This window comes from Somniosus microcephalus, chromosome 11 (genome assembly GCF_052327205.1).
Source record: "Somniosus microcephalus isolate GS21.2 chromosome 11, FLI_Smic_1.0, whole genome shotgun sequence".
Lineage (NCBI taxonomy): Eukaryota > Metazoa > Chordata > Chondrichthyes > Squaliformes > Somniosidae > Somniosus > Somniosus microcephalus.
Genome location: NC_140997.1, coordinates 55,117,149 through 55,139,087, shown reverse-complemented (window position 1 = coordinate 55,139,087; position 21,939 = coordinate 55,117,149). Strand labels below are relative to the sequence as shown.

The 21,939-nt window shown below is 44.4% G+C and overlaps 1 protein-coding gene across 2 annotated transcripts in view; it reads left to right on the top strand.

Annotated features, from left to right (window-relative positions):
* Positions 1-18,392, top strand: part of rhbdl1 (rhomboid, veinlet-like 1 (Drosophila)) — a 300,633-nt gene extending 282,241 nt beyond the window's left edge. For both annotated transcript variants that reach the window (XM_086000695.1, XM_086000694.1), the window contains 3 exons: positions 1,919-2,019; positions 15,832-15,892; positions 17,267-18,392. In XM_086000695.1, the coding sequence (XP_085856821.1) occupies positions 1,919-2,019; positions 15,832-15,892; positions 17,267-17,538 (434 nt within the window). In that variant the 3' untranslated portion in view covers positions 17,539-18,392. The remainder of the gene's footprint in view (positions 1-1,918; positions 2,020-15,831; positions 15,893-17,266) is intronic.
* The last annotated feature ends 3,547 nt before the right edge of the window (positions 18,393-21,939 follow it).

The following is a 21,939-nucleotide window of genomic DNA, read 5'->3' as shown; positions in this document are numbered from 1 at the left end:
TAACAAGCTGTAAACACACAGCGCTGATATTAGAATCACTGTTACTAAGTAAATGTTTTGCAAAGGCATCTCCTTGCCTAGGTACTCCCAAATGTAAGAAATCACACAACACCAGGTTATAGTCCAACAGCTTTATTTGAAATCACAAGCTTTCGGAGCGCTGCTCCTTCAGGTGAAGTGGAGAAATGCATAAAGACACAGCTTATATAGTCAGAGAATCATGTCAGATGTTTACAGGTAACCTTTCCAACTGCCATTTATCACAACTCGGCAGAGAGATAATCACAGCAGTCAAAGGTGTGAATGGTGTCCAAACAGGTCAGTCAGGGAAACATTACATCAAAGAACAATGAGGTGGGGTCACAAGGGGTCAAATATTGCAGATGCTGGGGTCTGTATGAAAAACAAAAAAACAGACAAAAAACATTTTTTTTGGCTGGAAATCACAGCAGGTTGGAAAGGTTACCTGTAAACATCTGACATGATTCTCTGACTATATAAGCTGTGTCTTTATGCATTTCTCCACTTCACCTGAAGAAGGAGCAGCGCTCCGAAAGCTTGTGATTTCAAATAAAGCTGTTGGACTATAACCTGGTGTTGTGTGATTTCTTACATTTGTCCACCCCAGTCCAACTCCGGCATCTCCACACCATAGGTACTCCCAATAAGCACATTGGGTGAATAGAGGGTTAAATAGCGAAGGCTTGTAATGTGCACAGTTAGTGAATATTAACTGAGGCACATCTTAGTGGGAAGTAATGAAGAAAAAAAATAAAGATCCACAATGAATTTTCCAATACATCGGAAACATCCGGTTGAGTTCAGTCGTGATGTAAGGGTTTTGCTGTCGTATTGATTCATGCCCACTAGAGGTCTCCAGCTCAAAGGGTGTCCTTATTCTTTCAGAAAACAGAATTGTAGGATTTGATAATGATACAAAGACCCATAAATATTGGATTAAGAAGGATAAACAACCACAGCTTGGGTAGTTTGGAGGTCACCTGGGTACATCTTGACTTTGTGTGATGGAAATGGAATGGAAATAAAAATCGGGACAGATGTAAAACGTTCTGCCGACTTACTATCGCCCGTTGGACACTATCACATAGTCAAGATCTTCCTCACTAAGTGAACAGTACCCAGTAAGGAACTGGTTACAGACTTAACATGACTGGCAAGAAATTAGAGAACATTAGCCACAAGGGTACTGGCCTCAGACCTTCTAATAGCCATTAGATGCATTCTCAAAATTAGAATGAGAGGGAACTGCAAACATGCAAAAATAAGACATAGACCCAACACTAGTCACCAGAGAACCAAACACAAACCCAACAATAGCCCTTGGGTAACCAGACACAAATCCAACACTAGCTATCAGGGAACCAGATGTAGGTTCAACACTAGCCACCAGGAAACCAGACGTAGCATCAGGGAAGGCTGTACGGATGAGATGGCCTTCACCTAAACCGGAGAGGCTCCCCTGTCCTTGCAGAAAGGGTAATTCGGGCAGTGGGGAAAGATTTAAACTAGTTTAGGGTGGGAGGGGAAAATCCACTTAGTTAAAAAGTGTGAGAAAAAGACCAGTAGGATATGTGGGCAGGCTGGGGACAGTGACCCAGATAAGAGTTCTGTACACTAAAGCACGCAGCATAAGAAATAAAACAAATGAGTCAGAAGTCAAAAGGGAACTTTGAAAGTTGGAAATGTCACTGGCATAATTCTGTAGGTGCTGAGGATGCTAAAGCTGGGTCCTGACTCGAACAGGTCACAAACTTAATTTGTAGGTGGAACATGGATGCTTTCTGCTCAAAGAATCGGCTCCCTGGTATATTAAAAATGCTGTCCTGGCTGATTGGATTTACACAGAGGAATTCCGTGAATCTAATTACTTATGTACCATTCTGTTTTTGTGTTGCAGGCTCCTTGACCGTTTCTATCACTGACATGAGGGCACCCTTGGTAGGAGCCTCTGGTGGCGTCTACGCACTCTGTTCCGCACACTTGGCCAATGTTGTCATGGTAATAGTTTTATTTGTGTTATTATTCCTATAGCAGTTATACAAAACAATACAAATAAACCACAGTAATATTGAGCTACATTGAAGGTCAAAGGTTATGCACTCCAGCAGCATGTGCTTTTTTTTGGCAAAGTACAAATCCTGAATCCGGTGTTGTGCCTTGCAGAGGGTCTACACTCCCATAGTGAGTTCCCAATCTCTGCCAGGTTGTCAGAGGAAGGCAGGACTGCACCATGGCAGTGCAGATGGATGCAGAGTGTTATTGCCACAGGTCAGGAGCAGTTTCTGTTAGTGAGATAATCAGAGAAGAAATCGCTTCAGTTACAAAATCCAGGAGTATATTTTTCTCTTTCTTTAGGTTCCTCCCCACTCCTTTCACCATTTCCTGGCCAGAAGGGCAGGCAAGCAATGAGTTTCCATATGCCTGCCAGTAACAAGCTGTAACTAGCCACTGGGAGGTGTGAGAGTAACCTGAGTAATTTGCCTTTAGGATGTCCTCTGCATGTACAGGAATTGGGGTGATGTTTCCTCTTCCTAATAGTTAAAATCCCCCCCCCCCCCCACTCCCCACTCCCACCCAGAGGAAACTGGGTGGGAAGGTAGTTAAAATAGAGTGGGGTGACTTCCCCACTCCGTTCCCGCCCCGATCTGGCCGAATGCAATTTTAAATCTCGGGCAGCAAGGACACCCGCCCCAAGCTGACGGGGTCCTTCTTTAAATATACTGATGGGGCTCCGATAACGTCATCAAGGCCTGACTGTTATTTTTACATGAGGCATGAGTGGGGCAGAAGTGGTGGCTCCCCTGCCAGGCCAAAGCTGTAGGGAGCTGCATTAGGGTGAGTAAGGTAGGTTTTTAAAATGTACTTGAAATTTCCTTGTGGGTCAGGAGGAGCAGGAGCACTCCACTGGGCCCCATCAGTAAACCTTGGGCCTCCCCTGCCCCAGGCTTGCTTTGGTCAGTCCCTATCTGGTGTACGGTGGTCAGTTTTAGGAAATCAGACAGACAGGGTTCTTGCTCATAGGAACAGGAGTAGGCCATTGAGCCCCTCGAGCCTGTTCTGCCATTCAATGAGATCATGGCTGATCTGTGACCTAACTCCATATACCCGCCTTTGGCCCATAACTATTAGGAAAAGGAAACATCACCCCAATTCCTGTACATGCAGAGGACATCCTGAAGGCAAATTACTCAGTTTACTCTCACACCTCCCAGTGGCTAGTTCCAGCTTGTTACTGGCAGGTGTATGGAAACTCATTGCTTGCCTGCCCTTCTGGCTCTAATTTTTAGACTCTACCCCCTAGTCCTAGACTCCCCAACCAGCAGAAATAGTTTCTCTCTATTCCCCTTAATATCTTGAAAATGTTGATCAAACCACCCCTTAACCTTCTAAATTCTAGGGAATACAACTCTAATTTGTGTAACCTCTCCTCGTAATTTAACCCTTGGAGTCCGGGTATCATTCTGGTAAACCTACGCTGCACTCCCTCCAAGGCCAATATATCCTTCCTAAGGTGTGGTGCCCAGAACTGCTCACAGTACTCCAGGTGTGGTCTAACTATAGCTGCAGCATAACTTCTACCCCCTTGTATTCTAGTCCTCTAGATATAAAGGCCTTTTGGATTATTTTCTGTACCTGTTCATGACATTTTAATGATCTATGTACCTGGACCCCCAAGTCTCTTTGGACCTCCACTGTATTTAACTTTTCACCATTTAGAAAGTACCCTGTTCTATCCTTTTTAGGTCCAAAGTGGATGACCTCACATTTGCCACAGTTTTGCCCATTCACTTAATCTATCAATATCCCTTTGTAATTTTATGCTTTCACTTTTTTTGAAATTCTCCCACTGATCTTCTGTTATTTTACCCATTAATAGATTTGCCCAGTTTTCTATGGACAGTCGCCATCTCATCCTGTTGAAGTTGGCCTTACCTAAACCTAGAATCTTAGCAGCTGTTTCGGGTTTTTCCCTTTCAAACATTACATTGAACTCGATCATGTTCTGATCACTATTGGATAAATATTCACGCACCATTAGACTGTTAACTAAATCTGGCTCATTACTCATTACTAAATCTAATATGGCTTGCCCCCTTGTTGCTACTAGGACATATTGTTGTAGATAACTATCCCGGACACACTCAAGAAATTCACTACCTTTCTGACAGGTGCTAGTCTGCTTTTCCCAATCTATATGAAAGTTAAAATCCCCCATTAAAACCGCTCTGCCTTTGCTACACGCTTGTCTAATCTCTGCATTTATACAATCTAGCACTTCACAGCTGCTACCAGGAGGCCTATACACAACTCCCACTACAGTCCTAAATTCTTTCCTATTTCTTAATTCTACCCTAAAAGTCTCCACTGCCTGCTTACCTCTCGTTATATCCTCTCATCATTGAAGTGATTTCAACCTTAATCACTAAGGCGACACCTCCCCCTCTACCATTTTCTCTATCTTTCCTGTAGACTTTATATCCTGGTATATTTAGTTTCCAGTACTGACCATCTTGCAGCCATGTCTTAGTAATGGCTACCATGTCATACCCTACAATTTGAATTCGCGCCTGCAGTTCATTAAATTTAATCTTTATACTCTGTGCATTTGTATAAAGAACGCTTATTTGGGCCACACACCCTAACCTGTCCTTCAGCTCTAATATTTTACTCACATGTTTCTTGTTTCTCTCTCCTGGTTTAATCACTTTACATCTTTTAGTTTTCCCTTTACCTGTAGTGCCTAAACCACAATTTCTGACTGTTACTCTACTCTCTTCCCTTTTGTTTGTTTTTGAACTATTATTTGTACTACAATTTCCACCTGAGGTCTCCCCCCCATTTACTAGTTTAAAGTCCTTGTGACTGCCCTATTTATCCTTTCCGCTAGGACCCTGGTCCCAGACCGGTGGAGCCCGTCCCAATGGTACAGTTCCTTCCAGTCCCACTACTGGTGCCAGTGCCCCATGAAATGGAACCACTCTTTCCCACACCACTTCTTTAGCCACGTGTTCACCTCCCTAATCAGCTTTACCTATGCCAATTTGCTCAGGTAATAATTCAGAGATTAAAACCCTTGTGATCCTGTTTTTGAATTTAACTCCTAGTTCCTGGTACTCCCCAAACAGGACCAGTGTTGGGTAACAAACCCCAGGAAAGATATATTGGCCTTAGAGGGGGATTCAGCACTGATTCACCAGAATGATACCAGAGCTTAAAGGGTTAAAATATGAAGACAGGTTGCATAAACTTGCATAAACTATTCCCTTGAGTTTAGAAGGTTGAGGGGTGATCTAATTGAGGTCTTTAAAATGATAGAGATTTGATAGGTTAGATAGGGAGAAATATTTCCTGTGGTGGGGAAATCCAGAACAAGGGGGCATAATTTTAACATTCGAGCTAGGCCATTTAGGAGTGAAAACAGGAAGCATTTCTTCATACAGTTGAAATCTGGAACTCTTCCCCCCAAAAGGCTGTGAATGCTAGGTCAATTGAAATTTTCAAGACTGAGATCATAGATTTTTGTTAGGTAAGGGTATCAAGGGATATGGAGCAAAGGCGGCTAAATGGAGTTGAGGTAGTTGAGGTAGTGATCAGCCATGGTCTAACTAAATGGCAGAACAGGCTCAAGGGGCTGAATGGTCTACTCCTGTTCCTATGTTGCTACCTGACCCACTTACCTGACTATCGGAGACCATTCTGTCGGGTCCCAGACGGCCTCCACCTGCCGCCCAAATTTCAGCTCACACTTGCCAACCAGGCAGTGAATCCCACTGGGTGCTGGTGGAGTAAGATCTACATTATGGAAATGAGGTGCTGGAGTTAAAATCTCTTCAACTCTTTTGTCCATGTTTGGACCAAGGCTGTAATGAGGTCTGGAGCCGAGTGATCCTGGCGGAACCCAAACTGGGCATCGGTTAGCAGGTTATTGATGACTAAGTGCTGCTTGGTAGCACTGTCGACGACACCTTCCATCACTTTGCTGATGATTGAGAGTAGGCTGATGGGGCGGTAAGTGGCTGGATTGGATTTGTCCTACTTTTTGTGGACAGGATATATCTGAGCAATTTTCCACTTTGGCGGAAACCAGTGTTCAACCTGTATTGGATCAGCTTGGCTAGTTCTGGAGCACAAGTTGTCGGGGCCCATAGTCTTTTCTGTATCCAGTGCGCTCAGCTGTTTCTTGACATCACGTGGAGTGAATCGAATTGACTGAAGACCGGCATCTGTGAGTCTGGGACGTTGGCTGAAAGGTATGATTCTGTGAGTATGACTATGTCAGGCTGTTGCTTGACTAGTCTGTGGGACAGCTCTCCCAATTTTGGCACAAGTCCCCAGATATTAGTGAGGAGGACTCTACAGGCTTGACTGGGCTGGATGTGCCTTTGTCTAGTCAATCCAATGCCTAGGTCAATGCCGGGTGGTCTGTCCGGTTTTATTATTCGTATACTTTTTTTGTAGCGGTTTGATACCACTGAGTGGCTTGCTAGGCCATTTAAGTTATCCAGTCTGGCTCAGACAGTAGGTTCCTTCCCTAAAAGACATTAGTGAACCAGATGGGTTTTTATGACAATCTTGTAGTTATATGGTCACCATTACTGATACAGGTAACTTTGTGTTATCCGGAGGCTAAATGTCCAGCAAGCTCGAGCCACCGGCAAAAATCAGGAGCCGTTTTGTTAGGTTTTTTTCCTTCTCGTGGCGTTTTTTTCAAGTCAGGCTCTGCAAAGTCTCTGTAGCTTAGCAACAGCTTCAGAGAGACGCTTCCAAGGTACGGGCCGACTGTTTAGAAGCTGTTGCTAAGCAACAGTGTTTGTCAGATACGGAGATGAAAAGCTCCGTATGCTTCAACATTAACGCTGGTTTGTCCGGCAGTTTTGAGGGACCGGCAACAGCTCGGTCCCGTCGGTGCCGGATAGCACAAAGCTTTTCATTCCAGATTTATTTATTTAACTGAATTTAAATTCCCCAGCGACTGTGGTGGGATATGAACTCACAACTCCAGATCATTAGTCCAGGACTCTGGATTATTAGTCAAGTAATGTAACCACTATGCTACCGTACCAGATTGAAACTACTTATGTAAGCTTTGTTTACAATTCTTGGAGAATATATATATCATGAAGGGTTTAGATAGAGTAAAAAAAAAGAGAAACTGTTTCCAATGGCTGAAGGGTCGATAACCAGAGGGCACAGATTTAACGTGATTGCCAAAAGAATCAGAGGCGACGTGAGGAAAAACGTTTTATGCAACGAGTGGTTAGGATTTGGAATGCAGCCTGATAGGGTGGTGGAGGCCGATTCAATGATCGCTTTCAAAAGGGAATTGGATAACTACTTGAAGGAGAAAAGATTGCAGAGATATGGGGAAAGAGCGGGGGAGTGGGACTAACTGGATTGCTCTTCGAAAGAGCCGGCGCAGACTCGATGGGCCGAATGGCCTCCTTCTGCGCTGCACTATTTTATGATTCTATAATTCTATATCCTTTAAAATAGTTAACTAGCTCATTTGGGGTTGAGGACTTTTGACTTATTGTAATATCACTTAGAGTTACCTTCCTTTTTTTGAACCCAAAAGTGGATTGGTGTTATCTTGAGAAATTCAGGCAAAGGGCGAAAGCCCACAGTGCAGGACTCCAACAAAGAATACAAGATAAATCAAAATGTAATGACAATGTGACACCAAGCGTAGGTACAAGTGAAAGAATCTGAAAGCTGGTACAGTTAACCCTTGCAGCTCTGTGATTGAGTTTATCCTTTTGGCTCTGTTGGATTGCAGGGTTGCTGACACCCATGTTAATCTGGCCTTTTCATTGGTTGCAAACTGGTCTTTAAAGCTAGAATTCATCCAGCAAAATTAAAAAAAAATATTGTCCCTACCTCCAAAATGGACAGTAAGGGCAAGGAGGCAGAAGAAAAAGAAACTGGGGAAAGTGTTACAATAATAGAATCAGGATAGAATAGGTAAAAAAAAAGTTCAATTGAAAGTTCAAATAAAAAGTATAATGGAACAAATAGGAGGAATACAATGGGACGACAGGGTGAGAGCAGCTTGGGTGATTACTTTCCTGCTTTGATGCAGAATTGTGTTTTAAGTGTTTCATTTAGAAGTGCTAGGTTACTGTTACAGTAGTAAACTTGTTAATGTTTGAGTAGTCCCATTACTGTAATAATATTATTTTCAATATCACAGCGTGTGAGCTGACCCCTTACTGAAACAGTTAACCCAGCGAGACAGGGAAACTGCTGATCACGGTTCTGCCCATATTATATTAACAAATCTAATAATTCATCATGCCTGGCAATGTTTGGTTGCGTTTTATCTTCATCCCAATTCTTGTACATGTAGAGCACCTCCCCAGTAAAAGGTAACACTCATTATTTGTCTAGTAGTGCATGGCTTGTGTGCAACTTCTGTCCAAAAGCAAAATACTGTGTTTGCTGGAAATCTGAAATAAAAACAGAAAATGCTGGAAATACTCAGCAGGTCAGGCAGCATCTGTGGAGAGAGAAACAGAGTTAACGTTTCAGGTCAGTGACCTTTCATCAGAACTGGAAAAGATTACAGATGTAACAGGTTTTAAGCAGGTACAGGCAGGGAAAGGTGGGGAGGAGAGGAAAGGACAAAAGGGAAGGTCTATGATAGGGTGAAGGGCAGGAGAGATTAAATGACAAAAGGGATGATGGTGCAAGGCGAAAGGAGATGGTAATGGCATAAGTAAAGTAACAAAAGTTGGGTTTAGAGGAGGTGTAAATGGGAATAGCAGAATCATCAGCAACAGCTGCCATCTGAAAAAATGGGGCAGAGGTTGTGATCTGAGATTGTTGAACTCAGTGTTGAGTCCAGAAGGCTGTAAAGTCTCTAATAGGAAGATGAGGTGCTGTTCCTCAAGTTTACGTTGAGCTTCATTGGAACAGTGTAAGAGGCCGAGATCAGAGTGGGAGTGCTCCGGAGAATTAAAGTGACAGGTGACCGGAAGCTCAGGGTCCCACTTGCGGACTGAATGGAGGTGTTCCGCAAAGCGGTCACCTAATCTGCGTTTGGTCTCCCCAATGTAGAGGAGACCGCATCCTGAGCAGCGAATACAGTGTACTAAATTGCAAGAAGTACAAGTAAATCGATGTTTCACCTGGAAGGAGTGTCTGGGGCCCTGGACAGTGAGAAGGGAGGAGGTAAAAGGGCAGGTGTTGGGAAGGGAGTGGGAATTGGAGGTGATAGAGGAGTGGACCAGGGTGTCGCGGAGGGAGTGGTCCCTTCGGAATGCTGAGAGGGGAGGTGAGGGGAAGATGCGTTTGGTGGTGGGATCGCGCTGGAGGTGGCGGAAATGGTGGAGGATGATCCGTTGAATGTGGAGGCTGGTGGGGTGGAAGGTGAGGTGGAGGGTGGGAGGGATGGGACGGGGTTGAGAGCTGAAGTGCAGGAAATGGGATGGACACGGTCGAGGGTTCTGTCAACCACGGTGGAGGGGAATCCTTGGTTGAGGAAAAAGGAAGATATATCGGAAGCACTGGTATGGAAGGTGTCATCGGCTGAACAGATGCGACAGAGACAGAGAAACTGGGAGAATGGAATAGAGTCCTTACAGGAAGTCGGATGGGAGGAAGTGTAGTCCAGGTAGCTGTGGGAGTCAGTGGGCTTATAGTAGATATTGGTCGATAGCCTATCTCCAGAAATGGAGACAGAGAAGTCGAGGAAGGGAAGGAAAGTCAGAGATGGACCATGTGAAGGCAAGGGAAGGGTGGAAGCAAAGTTAATGACATTTTCTAGTTCGGGGCGAGAGCAGGAAACAGCACTGTTGCAGTCATCAATGTACAAAGAGGTGAGGGAAGGACCTGAGTAGGACTGGAACAAAGAATGTTCCACATATCCCACGAAAAGGCAAGCCTAGCTAGGACCCATACAGGCTCCCATGGCAACACCTTTTGTTTGGAGGAAGATTTGTGAGTAACTTCTGTAGCTGCTGTAAACTGGGTAAGTTGTACATCCACCACAGCAAACAGCTGTTGTAATCTGACAGCAGGAAGCCTGTGTTGTTGGTAGAGGAACTGGTATCCATGTGTTCAGCATTTCAGACAGGTACAGCAGCTGTATAAATGATTCACCTCCCATACAAACCTGTTGTCATTACACATAGCTCCTGACTGATACATGTGTTAGTCTCAGCACAGTGCATATGACGAAAATATCAATTTTTGAGTCACTGTAAACTCAAATGTTCCTTCCTGTGGTGTCAAAGTCATGACTTGCTGGAAGTTGAATATTGTTTAATATGCTAGCCAATCCCACGCCTTCTTGCACTGTTAAATAGTCGTCTGAAATCTAATTTAAGACACTGCAAATGTAAATTATAAACTTCAGAGGAGCTAAGGTAGGGTTAATGAATGATAAATTAAAACAAAGAAAACTTTCAAGACTTGGATTCCCAGCAAACTGGTAACAGTGAAATACTTACAAAAATAAAGTTGTTCAAGAAATTGCACAGCTAACTCAAGGACATTATCCAGAAAGCAAGGAAGGAGCAAAAGAGAATATTTACAGTGGGGAGGGCACAATACTTGGCAGCAGGGGTCATTCCGTCGTTTGGTTCCACCTTTGGGTTGTATACATAACAGTTTCAGGTCAGATGCAGCTTCTAATTATTTGACTTGTCTAAGCTTGTTGGTCAGTTGCAGCAGGCCAACAGCATGTTGGTGCCATCTGGTGGCTGAAGCCGGAACTAGGCTTTTTACTGAAATGACACTGGCAGCCGGCGTTGATTTGGTGAGATGTAAATTAGGCAACAGCTCGACCAATAGCAGCACCTAGATTTCGGCACATGATTTTACAGAGCGAATTAAGGGTCCAGACTTTGTGAAAAATGCTTCTTTAACTGATTAACTTGCAACAAAAATCAAACAGTTCCACAGCACATTGCATTCAAAGTATTTACATTCAAATGCCTTGTTTAAAGGAGTTTAACATTGTTGTTTTTTCTTTGTTGCCTTGATTGATAAATATGAAAAATCAATCTTCGAATCTTTTTAAATGGAGTTGATGTTTTGTCAACCAGTTTTGTGCCATCAAAAGTTCTGTCAAAAAAAGCTGATTCTGCAATTCGCCAACATCTAGACCATGAAGTTAGGCTGCAGGACATCAGCATACAAAATCTTAACATGCCTGTCTGAAATTCTTCTCTCCACTATTTTAGTGTTAATTTTTAACCCATTTATTTTAAACTAGCTGAAGTGCCCGGCGGTGCCGAGGGTCTTTTGAGGGCATGTTGTTGTTGGAAGAGAGAGAGAGAGCGACTGGGGGGAAGAGAGAGAGTGACTGGGGGGAAGAGAGAGCGCGACTGGGGGGAAGAGAGAGCGCGACTGGGGGGAAGGGGGGGAAAAGGGGGGGAGGGGGAGGGGAAAAGGGAAGGGGGAGGGGAAAAGGGGAGGGGAGGGGGGAAAGGGGGGAGGGGAGGGGAGGGGGAGGGGGGAAGGGGAGGGGGGAGGGAAAGGGGGAGGGGGAGAGGGGTGGGGGGAGAGGGAGAGGGGAAGGGGGGAGGGGAGGGGAGGGGGTAGTGAGCGAGAGGGAGAGGGGGTGGAGAGGAGGGGAGGGGGAGAGAAAGGGAGGGGGGAGCTGAGCTCCGTGCCGCCCCACGCACTGACATGCCGAGCGCAGCGCCCCGGTCAGCCCGAGCCCCGCCCTCCCGAGGCCGGGCCTGAGGCGGCTTGAGATGGCCGATTGCGGCTGGCCGGGCCCGGTTGCCTTGGTAACCCTCCTCCCCTCTCCGCCTCCCGATCTCCGGGACCGGGACTGGGCCTGAGCGGCTTGAGACGGCCGATTGCAGCTGGCGAGCCCAGTTGCCGGGGTAACCCTCTCCGCTCCCCTCCCGAGCCCCGCTGCCCCCCCCCCCCGCTAACCTGCTCGCTTCCCTCTGGCCGCGCTCTGTGTGGAGGTGCGCGTGCGCCGTGCAGCGCCAGCGCGAATGAAGCGCGAGGAGCTTGCAGTGAGCCCAGCCAGCCTTTACCAAGATGGCTGGTCGCTGGTTCGGAATCAGGCCCAGCGGGGGGGTGGGGGGTGAGGTGCCACAAAACAATTGCCTAGGGTTCAGCATGGCTGGCAACAGACGCCCAGGCTTCGAGGCCTACCTGCAAAAACGGGAAAGGAAGGAAAATTAATGAGATTAGATAAAAGATTTAGAAAGTAATTAACTTTTTTTAAAAACTATGTGTTTTAAAAGCAACTTTTTTTTTAAAGACGCAGGAAGCGGGAAAAAGAAATGAAAAGTTTGGAATCAAGATAGCGGCAACTCACCTCGGTTCAGAACGATAAGGCCCGCCCACACACGCACCGATTGGTCGACCGTCAGGTCACCGAAGCGTAGGATTGGTCAATATCCGTCACTCGACTCTAGGAGGGCCCGCCCGCACGTGCCAGGAACCTGCCCCCGCCATGCAGCGATTTGTCGACCGTCGAGTCGCTCGACCGTACGATTGGTCGACCTCGACGTCACCCAATGCTAATGAGCAGATAATGAGTGGAATTTTGAAAGTTTTTTGGATACTGCGGGCACAATTTTTGTCTCACCAAAACGTAAATATGCTTACGACCGTTCTGGAATCGTAAGCTTTCTTTTGATGTAACACACGTGTAGGTACGCTCTATAACTTTTGATTGTATAGCCGGACAGAGAGACAGACAGACAGACATATCCTTTTATTTATATATATAGACGTGTACATTAAACCAGAAAATGTAATGATTAATGCTAAACAAACAAAGGTTTTTGGTGTTTCCTTGACTTGTCATTACCATTTTCCGTCTAAAAATTTTAATAACAAGTTTATTTTCAGAAATTGTAAGACAAATGTTAGCAAATTCCAGCGACCACACGTGTAGCTAAACTGAGAAATCAGGAAGTTGCTGCCCGAGTTGCCCTGCTCCTCCAGACGCTGCGATATAACAGTATCTTGAGTATGTGGAACGGCGGGAAGTTGCTGTACTTACGTGATAGATACCCACTAAACTCGCCAGAAAAAGTTAGGGCTTGTCCATTCCAGGATAAGTCAATTTTTAATGGCGTGATAAGTCTTAATTAATGTCAAACATTTTGGCACTGAAAATTAACTTTTAAATGTGTGGAGACTCATTCCTTCAGATTTTAATTATTGTTGGAGATTTTAATAAGTAAAAAAAATTAAATTAAATTTTTCCTTTTATCTCTCTCTCTCTTAATCCCATCTTTCTTTCCCTCTCTTTATTTTGTTTTCAGTACATTATTTGACATTGTATTCTAACTGACACTTCCTGGTTCGGACTCGGCATGTCTCAGTTCTTCAATCTGATTGGTTAAGGAGACATGCTGTTGCTTGCCCTGTTCATACAGGTCCCAGATCCCCTGTAGTGGGTGCTGCATTGTTCTGGATTTCTAATCACTGCAGGTTCCAGTGTAAAAGCCCGTAGAAAGTCTGTGGACAAGTGTAAGTGTAACGACCAACTGGCATTGTTCATTTGCCGCTGACCACAAAATCCAGACCACAGGATATAATTCAACGGTTTAAGTATGTAACAAGGCAGCAACACTTTGGCACGGATTTTGCAGTCAATGGCAAAGGAATGGTGTTTTCCATTCACCTCGCTGACATCTGCCCACAAAGATTTCAGGGGCCTTTGAGCGGCAACGTGGTGTCATCCGGCGTCTGATCCAGCGCTGCGCCCTCTTCAGGGGATCTGTGGCATGTGTGAGCAGGGAGAGCAACAGCGAGGCTTTTCAACCAATCAGATTGAGGAATCCTCAGTGAGACACGCAGGCCGGAATTTTCCGGCGGGTCAGCAGGCAGGATCGATGGTGGATCGGGAAGTGTTTTTTTTTGACAGCGGTTCGAGACCCGCTGTCAACCCGCCGCCACGCACCTTTCCCAGTGTTGGGTCTGTCAGCGCTGAGCAGACCCAACAGGCAGCGGTGGGGGACCCAGTTAATCTCATTAACATCTAGTTGACAGATCATTAACAGGCTTTTTTAACTTACCTTTTCACTTTAACTTCATGGCCACGGGAACCATGCTGTTCAGCGACCACGGCTGTTAACCTGAGGCGGGGGTTCAGTGGCCATTGATACAGCTGATTACTTGACAGCTTCAAATGTACAGTAAAAGCTCCCACCTGAAAGAAATCATTTTCCTCAACCACAAGTTGTTCCTCACTGCAATTCTACAACAGATTCAGCATGCTGTGTTGGTCTCCTAGGGAGGTGTCTTCCGCCCATCGGAAGGGAAGAGGACCAGTCTACGTGCTCTGCACCCAAGCTCTCCCATGACTCCCTCCATATGCTTATGGAGGGAGTCATGGGAGAACCTGGGTGCAGCCCTGCACCTCTGTGAAGTCATTGTCAGTGTTTGCAGCACCTCAATGCTGTAGAACACTGACAGCACAAATGTCAAAATAAAGTTGGCCATGGTGCCTTTAAGGAAACCAGCTGATGACGCGTCATGAACTGACATCACCAGACCCACTTCCTCTAATTGGACTGGACAGCGGGATGGAGTCAGCAGCAGGGTCGGGACCCGCCACCGACGTCGCCCACCCTGGACCCGCCGAGGTGAGCAAAATCCCGGCCACAGAGTTTAAACCAGGAAGTGTAAAGCAGGAAGTATAAATTAGGTTTAAATCATGCACGGAGAGTGAAATAAAGATTAGGAAAGACAGATGGGAAAAGGAGAGATAAAAGAGACAGACAGAAAATGTAAAAAATAAATTTTTATTTTTTAAAGTCTTTAACACTAATTAACTTATGAAGGAATGAAACTCCACACTTGTAAAATTAAATCAGGGCCAGAGAGGTTGTTTGGCAGTAATTGTCACTTATCATGTGTTAAAAAATCACTTGCTCCTGAATGCACCAGCCCTAACTTTTTCTGGCATCTTTAGTGGGGAACTAGTGGGTATGTACTCCGACTTCATGCCATTGCATTGATTTCAGTGCCGAGTCTATCGGCGAGGACTGTTACAGCACACCCTGTGGAGGAGCGGGGTATCTCTGACAGCAACTTCCGGATTTTCACGTTTAACTGCGGATGTGCGGACGCCGGAAGTTGCTGTCCAATTTACTCCGTTATAACGGTGAACGCTTACAGTCTCACCATTATTCCTATCGCAAAATCTGGGCCAACGTTTTCAGATATCAGCACAAACTGCAAATTTCCCATTAAAACCCAGGTGTGTGTTATATCGTGGAAACACAACCCACCCAAATTATTTTAGATGATACATAAAGCTACAGTGTGTGAGGCTGATCTTATTCCACTTTCATTAAGTTTTCCTTAATGTCAACAGGAAGTTTGTTGTACCATATTTTGAACTGCAGTGATAAACAAATTTTATGTCACTGCGATGGACAGGAACAGAAAGGATTTGCATTTATTTCAGGTCTTTCATGTCTTCAGGGCGTCTTGAATTGCTTTACAGCCAATTAATTACTTTTGAAATGTAGTCATTGTTGTTTTGTAGGCAAATGTGGCAGCCAATTTGTGCAGAGGAACAAGGGTAAATAACCAGTTAATCTGCTTTTGGTTGTGTTGGTTAAGAGAGGAATGTTGGCCACGTTACCGGGAGAACTCCCCTGCTGTTCTTCTAATAGCACTAAGGGATCTTTTATGTCCACCTGAGAGGGCAGATGGGGGCCTTGGTTTAATGTCTTATCTGAAAGATTGCACTTCCAACATTATCTCAGTGCTAGATTATGTGCTCAAATCCTTGACTGGGGCTTGAACCTTGAATTTACAGAATAACTAGAGAATAACGGACCCAGAGAATGTTACAGCATGTTAACTATTATCTTTCAGAACTGGGCGGGAATGAGGTGTCCCTATAAACTGCTCCGAATGATCTTGGCACTTGTCTGCAGTAAGTACCGTGATTTTATAAGGGCTTTGTACCCTGCAGTAATTATTTACCTCCCTATATCTAATATGGCAAATAACTATAACCACAATAATGAGTGAACATTGAAACTATTGAGAGTACCTTGTTCTACACAGGCTTACACGAGTGCTCACTCATTATCAGGACCAGGGCTCTTTGGTTCTTTAGGCTAAGTAATTATTTTGACTGTTTATATTCTGATTGTAGCCATGGTGTGGAGATGCCGGTGTTGGACTGGGGTGGACAAATGTAAGAAGTCACACAACACCAGGTTATAGTCCAACAGTTTTATTTGAAATCACAAGCTTTCGGAGCGCTGCTCCTTCGTCACCTGACGAAGGAGCAGCGCTCCGAAAGCTTGTGATTTCAAATAAAACTGTTGGACTATAACCTGGTGTTGTGTGACTTCTTACATATATTCTGATTGGCAAGCACAAAATGAAAGACAGTAAACACTGGCACATAGAAGGTCCCTGGGGTAGATTTTTCCCCACGTGGTTTTCGGAGGGCTGGCTGGCAGAGCGCATTGGCTGGCTGCCCAGTAGTGGCGATGGGAGACCCGGTCCATTTTGTGGGCCAGCCCACATTAACATAGGGCTGGCCCAGGGTGCTGGTTTACCACCCCCAGCTTGGGTCCAGAAAAAGGTAGGTCAGGGAGGAACTGGTGCAGCAGGACCCAGGTTGTTTTTGTGAAGCCCAGAGAGGACTCCTGCTCCTCCTTGACCCACAGAAATAAATTAAAACTTACCTTCTGGGCTCCTCTTCGGCTGCACCAGCAGAAACTGTGTGTATGGTACACGCTCCACACACTTAAGTCCTAAGTCCATCGTCACACCCCAATTTGCATATTAAAAGATCGTACGGCCTGACTCAGGTGGGCGCTCCGACCTCCCAGCAGTGGGTCCTTGGGAATATAGGTCGGCCATACCATCGATGGAAAGGGGCGGTAAGTCATAGCCCACTATGTTCGGGGTGCTATCACCCTGTTTCCACCGAGCGGGACACCTCAAAATCTTCCCCCCTCCCCCTTCTGGTACAGTAGGCTTGACAATACAGTCAACTTCAGGTGAACATATACCCTGATCCAGGCATTGGATGACAAAGAAAAAACAGCATCCCATTCATTCCCATTGTACAGAGCCTCAACTAACCAGATTGATTCCTGTCTGCTCTTGTTAAAATTCCAAGGTGCCAATCCCCTTCATATTCACATGGAAAGGACTGCAATAATGTAATTCATGTTTTGTTTGGAAAATTTATATAGGTAACAAAAGGACAGTGTTGTAGCTTAGATTGTCTAGTTATTTTGTTCCATGTTTTGAATTTTTAAACTTGTGTTCTCTTTCCTTTTGGCAGTGAGCTCTGAGGTTGGACGTGCAGTATGGCTCCGCTTTTCCCCTCCACTACCCTCTTCTGGGCCCCAGCCCAGCTTCATGGCACATCTGGCTGGTGCAGTGGTGGGAATCAGTATGGGACTCATCATCTTGCGCAGCTACGAGGAGAATCTCCACCAGCAGTGCGCCTGGTGGGTCATGGTTTTCTCGTACGCCATCTTTGTCATATTCGCAATTTTCTGGAACATTTTTGCATATGATCTCCTGGGGGTGCAGATCCCACCTCCACCGTAGGCAGCCACACCTCAGCAGACAGCTTTGGAACCTGTCCCAACAGAGAGGTTTAGTTGGCTACGGAACCTCTTTGTGAATGAAGAAACATGAAATGGACCTTTAATGAACAACTGTTAAAACTGACCTTGTGACTACCGATTTTTATCATCATTGTGATTGGCAGGATTTGTATCTCAACGACTAGACAATGAGTAAACACCACACACTTGCAAATTATGGGATTTTGAGAGTATAGATGGAAGATTGAAAATATTTTTTTGGTGAGCCAGATGTTGTGGAAATCCAACAGTGCTAAAGAATCTCCAAGCCAAGCCACTGAAACATCTGTATAAGTGGAGCTTCTGTTTAACCTGATGGGGAGGGCACACTTACTTCCCCAAGGGGATGCACCCCACTTGCCTAAGCCCAGAGAATTTAGGTGCAGGTTGGAACAAGCCAAGGCTTAGGAACCACCAAGTGTGCATAGGAATACAGCTGGAGTGTTACTGGCTACAAGAACCCAGCACTGGTAAGCTTCCTGCTGCTTGTCCAGCTAGGACCATCCATATCTGGTATGATGGTCTAAATGGGAATAGGTTAGAAAGCCCAAATTTAAACTCACATAAAATTCATTTTACTCGCTCTCCATTTTCTTAAGAACCTCACTGTAATTTATGTGCATTTCATCAAATGGGATGTGAAGGTATATTGAAAAAAAATGAAGTGACAAGAATTATATTGTGGGCAATGACCTACACCGTCCTTACTTTGACCTATTAAGTCTGGTTAAACTGGTTAAGTCTAACATGTTAAATTTCATACGGATGTTTTCAAGCCAAAATGTCTCAATAAATATTGATCTTGATCACAAAGGTCTGTTTGTATATGTTTGAAAGAAGATGTTGATTTATCAGTTTTGTATGAAGAGGTACCTGTGGATAGAAAAAAAGATATTTCCACTGGTATGGCGTTGTGATTACTAGGGATAAAGATGACCATTATTAGCTATTTCACTGGAAATCTACATCCTTAGTGATCACAATGCCATACTAGTGGAAATACTATTTAAAAAATTTCCATTGGTACTTCATACAAAACTGAATACAAGGGAGGTCCCACTAGACTCTGAATAAGCTAACATAGTACCCGTACTCAAAAAAGGAGACAAATCTAATCCAGGAAACTACAGATGCATCAACCTTTCATCAATAACTAGTGAAATAGTAGAATCAATTATAAGGAGAAAACTCGAGGAGTACCTGACCAGTGATAATTTAGTAACGACTAACATGGCTTCAAGAAGAGGAAGATTCTGTCTAAACCAACCTTCTTGGCTTTTGAGGAAGTGGTATCCCAAATGGACAGTGAAAAACCATATCGTATGATATACTTAGATTTCCAAAAAGCCTTTGTTCAGTTCCTTTTGAAAAGCTGATACTTGGACTTAAAGTAGTGGGATTTTCGCAATGTAACTTGTTAGGGGAGTGATGGCGAAATGGGAGGGAGGTTCTGATTGGAAAGGCCAGGGTGGTGGTGGGACACCTCCCATTCTTAACATACATTAATGACTAAGACTCAAAAGTCATATGAAAATTGGCTAAATTGGCAGATGATGCTAAACTGGGAGATGGGGAAGTTGAGTATGAGGAAGCAGCTAGGAACATTAAAAAAAAAGTTTGATGGAATCTGCAAATGAGCAGAACAGTGACAGAAGAAATTCAATACAGACAAGTGCAAGGTACTACGTATTGGAAGAACATATGGATGCCATAGTATAATTAGATATAGCTAAAAGTGAAGGTGAAAGGGATCGAGACATGACATTAAACTTGTCACTTAATAGGGCCCATTTTGTTTTCTGGCACAGTGCTGCCAGTGCTAAGGTGAATGGGCCAGTGGCCATGCCCTCATCATATCTCGTGATAATGCAACGTTAACTCATTCACATATTTCAGTGTTCCACTCGGTGTGTGGCACATGATGCCGTAGGATGTTGGCGACTACAATGGTGGCCGCCAGCAGCTGGTGAAGGACTACCAGCAGCCTGAAAATTGATGCCTTTTTTTTTAAGAACTTACAGACATTGGACTTGCATGATCTGACCATTGAAGACAGGGGAAAAAAAGCAGGACAAATGAAGGGTGGTCACCCAGTAACAAAATACCACCATTCCCAGGCCTATCCTGAATGTCCATTTCGAACAGGCTCGTAGCAATTCATGTGTTCTCGTTGTATTAAGCGGAGCTCCACTAATTTAACTAAACGTGGAGCCTTGATACTCCACCGGCTGTATTGGGGGATGAAGAAGGCATCAGGCACGGGGTAGTCCTCAGGATAATATGGGGAATAAGTATCCAAGGCATTTGAGCACAACAGACACATATAGCGCCTTTCACAACCTCAACCAATTAAGTACTTTTGAAGTGTAGTCACTGTTTTAATGTAGGAAACACAGCAGCCAATTTGCACACCACAAGGTTTCACAAACAGCAATGTGATAATGACCAGATAATCTGTTTTTAGTGATGTTGGTTGAGGGATAAATATTGACCAGGGCACCGGGGAGAACTCCCCTGCTCTTCTTCAAAATAGTACAATGGAATCTTTTACATCCATCTGGCAGGGCAGATGGGACTTCGGTTTAATGTCTCATCTGAAAGATAACACCTCAGACAGTGCAGCACTCCCTCAGTGTCAGCCTAGATTATATGCTCAAGTCTCTCAGAGTGACAGTGCCACTATTGGCTCAGTAATACAACTCTCACCTCTAATACAGACGGTTGTGGGTTAAAGCCCCACTTCAGAGATTAGAGTGGGTAATCTGGGCTGGTAAGGAAAGAACTGGTATGGGAAGTAGGTGCTAAGGAAAGAGGAACAGTAAGAGCATAGAGGATGCATAAAAGAAAAGAAAATAACTTGCACTTTGTCAAGTCTCACAGGAACTCCCAATGAAATGCAGCCACTGTAATTGGGTAATGGAAAATGTAACACAAAGCAATGCCCAAAGGACAGCAATGAGACAAATAACCAGTTATTCTGCTTTTTGGTGGTGTTGGTTGACAGAAGAATTCCCCATTTTTCTTTGAATAGTGCCACAGGTGAGAGTGGTATCAACTGAGTCACGTTGACACTGCAAAACGTGGTGTCCAGCTCTGCCTCCAGGTTTAATTCCCAAACAATGCTGAGCTAGCTGATCTCAGAGAGTGGCGGTACAAATTGGCCTCAGTGCCTTTAGGTTAGGGAGGGGCAAATAGATTGGTTTCTATTCCTGATTGCCAAGTAACGACCGCTGCTAGAAGGGCATATGTGTGAACAAGATAAGGCTTATTCCTGATGCCCCTTGCTGTCAAATAGCTTGCTGATGCACATTATCCAGGCTCATACATGGAGAATGGTCAATTGGGTGAGCTACCAGACGCCACAAGGAGACAATGAGGTTAACGTTCAACTTTGGCAGGGACGTTAAAACGGGCGATATTGGATCGGCCGCTCGTTATACATCCCACCCGATTTTCCTTTCTATTAAACTCCGAGCGAGGTGTATAATGGCCGGCTGATCCGATACCACCGGTTTTATGGCCCCTGCCGAAATTGAAAGTTTTCTCCAATGTCTTCAAGAGAGGATGAGGAAAGGGGAGAAAATTAGCTGGAAAAGGTAGAAATATTAGACAGAATGGGAAAAAGAAAATTGGAACGGAACAAAAGATGCTGAGGAGCGAGATTGGTTTAGCAACTCAACACAAAGGACTCTTTTCATAGAGACTAGCAAAGGGATTCAATTGAAACATAATTAGTACAAAGAAACCTGAACAGCAGTATTGTATTTACATTAATCAACTATTCAGTGAGAGGTTATTAAGGGATTGATCGAAGGCATGATAGTAAAAGCCATGCAGTTAATGATATAAAAAGATCAGAGAATTAGGATATATATAATTCAAGAAACAGACTCCGATGAAACTATACCTTTGATGTGAATAAAATGTTAAGAAAAATGTTTGTTAAAAGAACAGATGGTATTACTGAAAGGAGATTTGGATTGTGTTAAGAAAATAAAGAAGGAAAGAAAGGTTCTTTGTTACATCATTAGCTAAATGTGCTACATCAGTGAAAAATGAAAATTCACATTGTAGACAGCGTCTCGAAAGATTGTTAGAGGACATGTGAAAAATAAGGAATGATGAACCAGATGATAAGTTATGTGTACAACATATTTAAGGTCTTGGAGGACAATTAAGGAATAAACAGTAACCATCAGGGTGTGGAGAAGGTAAACAAGGCATTAGGTATTAACAGTAATACGCAGTATGGCTTCTGTATAAAATGGTTTCAAAAGTGACTAATAAAAGTAGTTGCGGTGGGGATTCAACAACAACAAACGTAAAACAGACGTAAAATGCCCCAAGGTGCTTCACAGGAGTA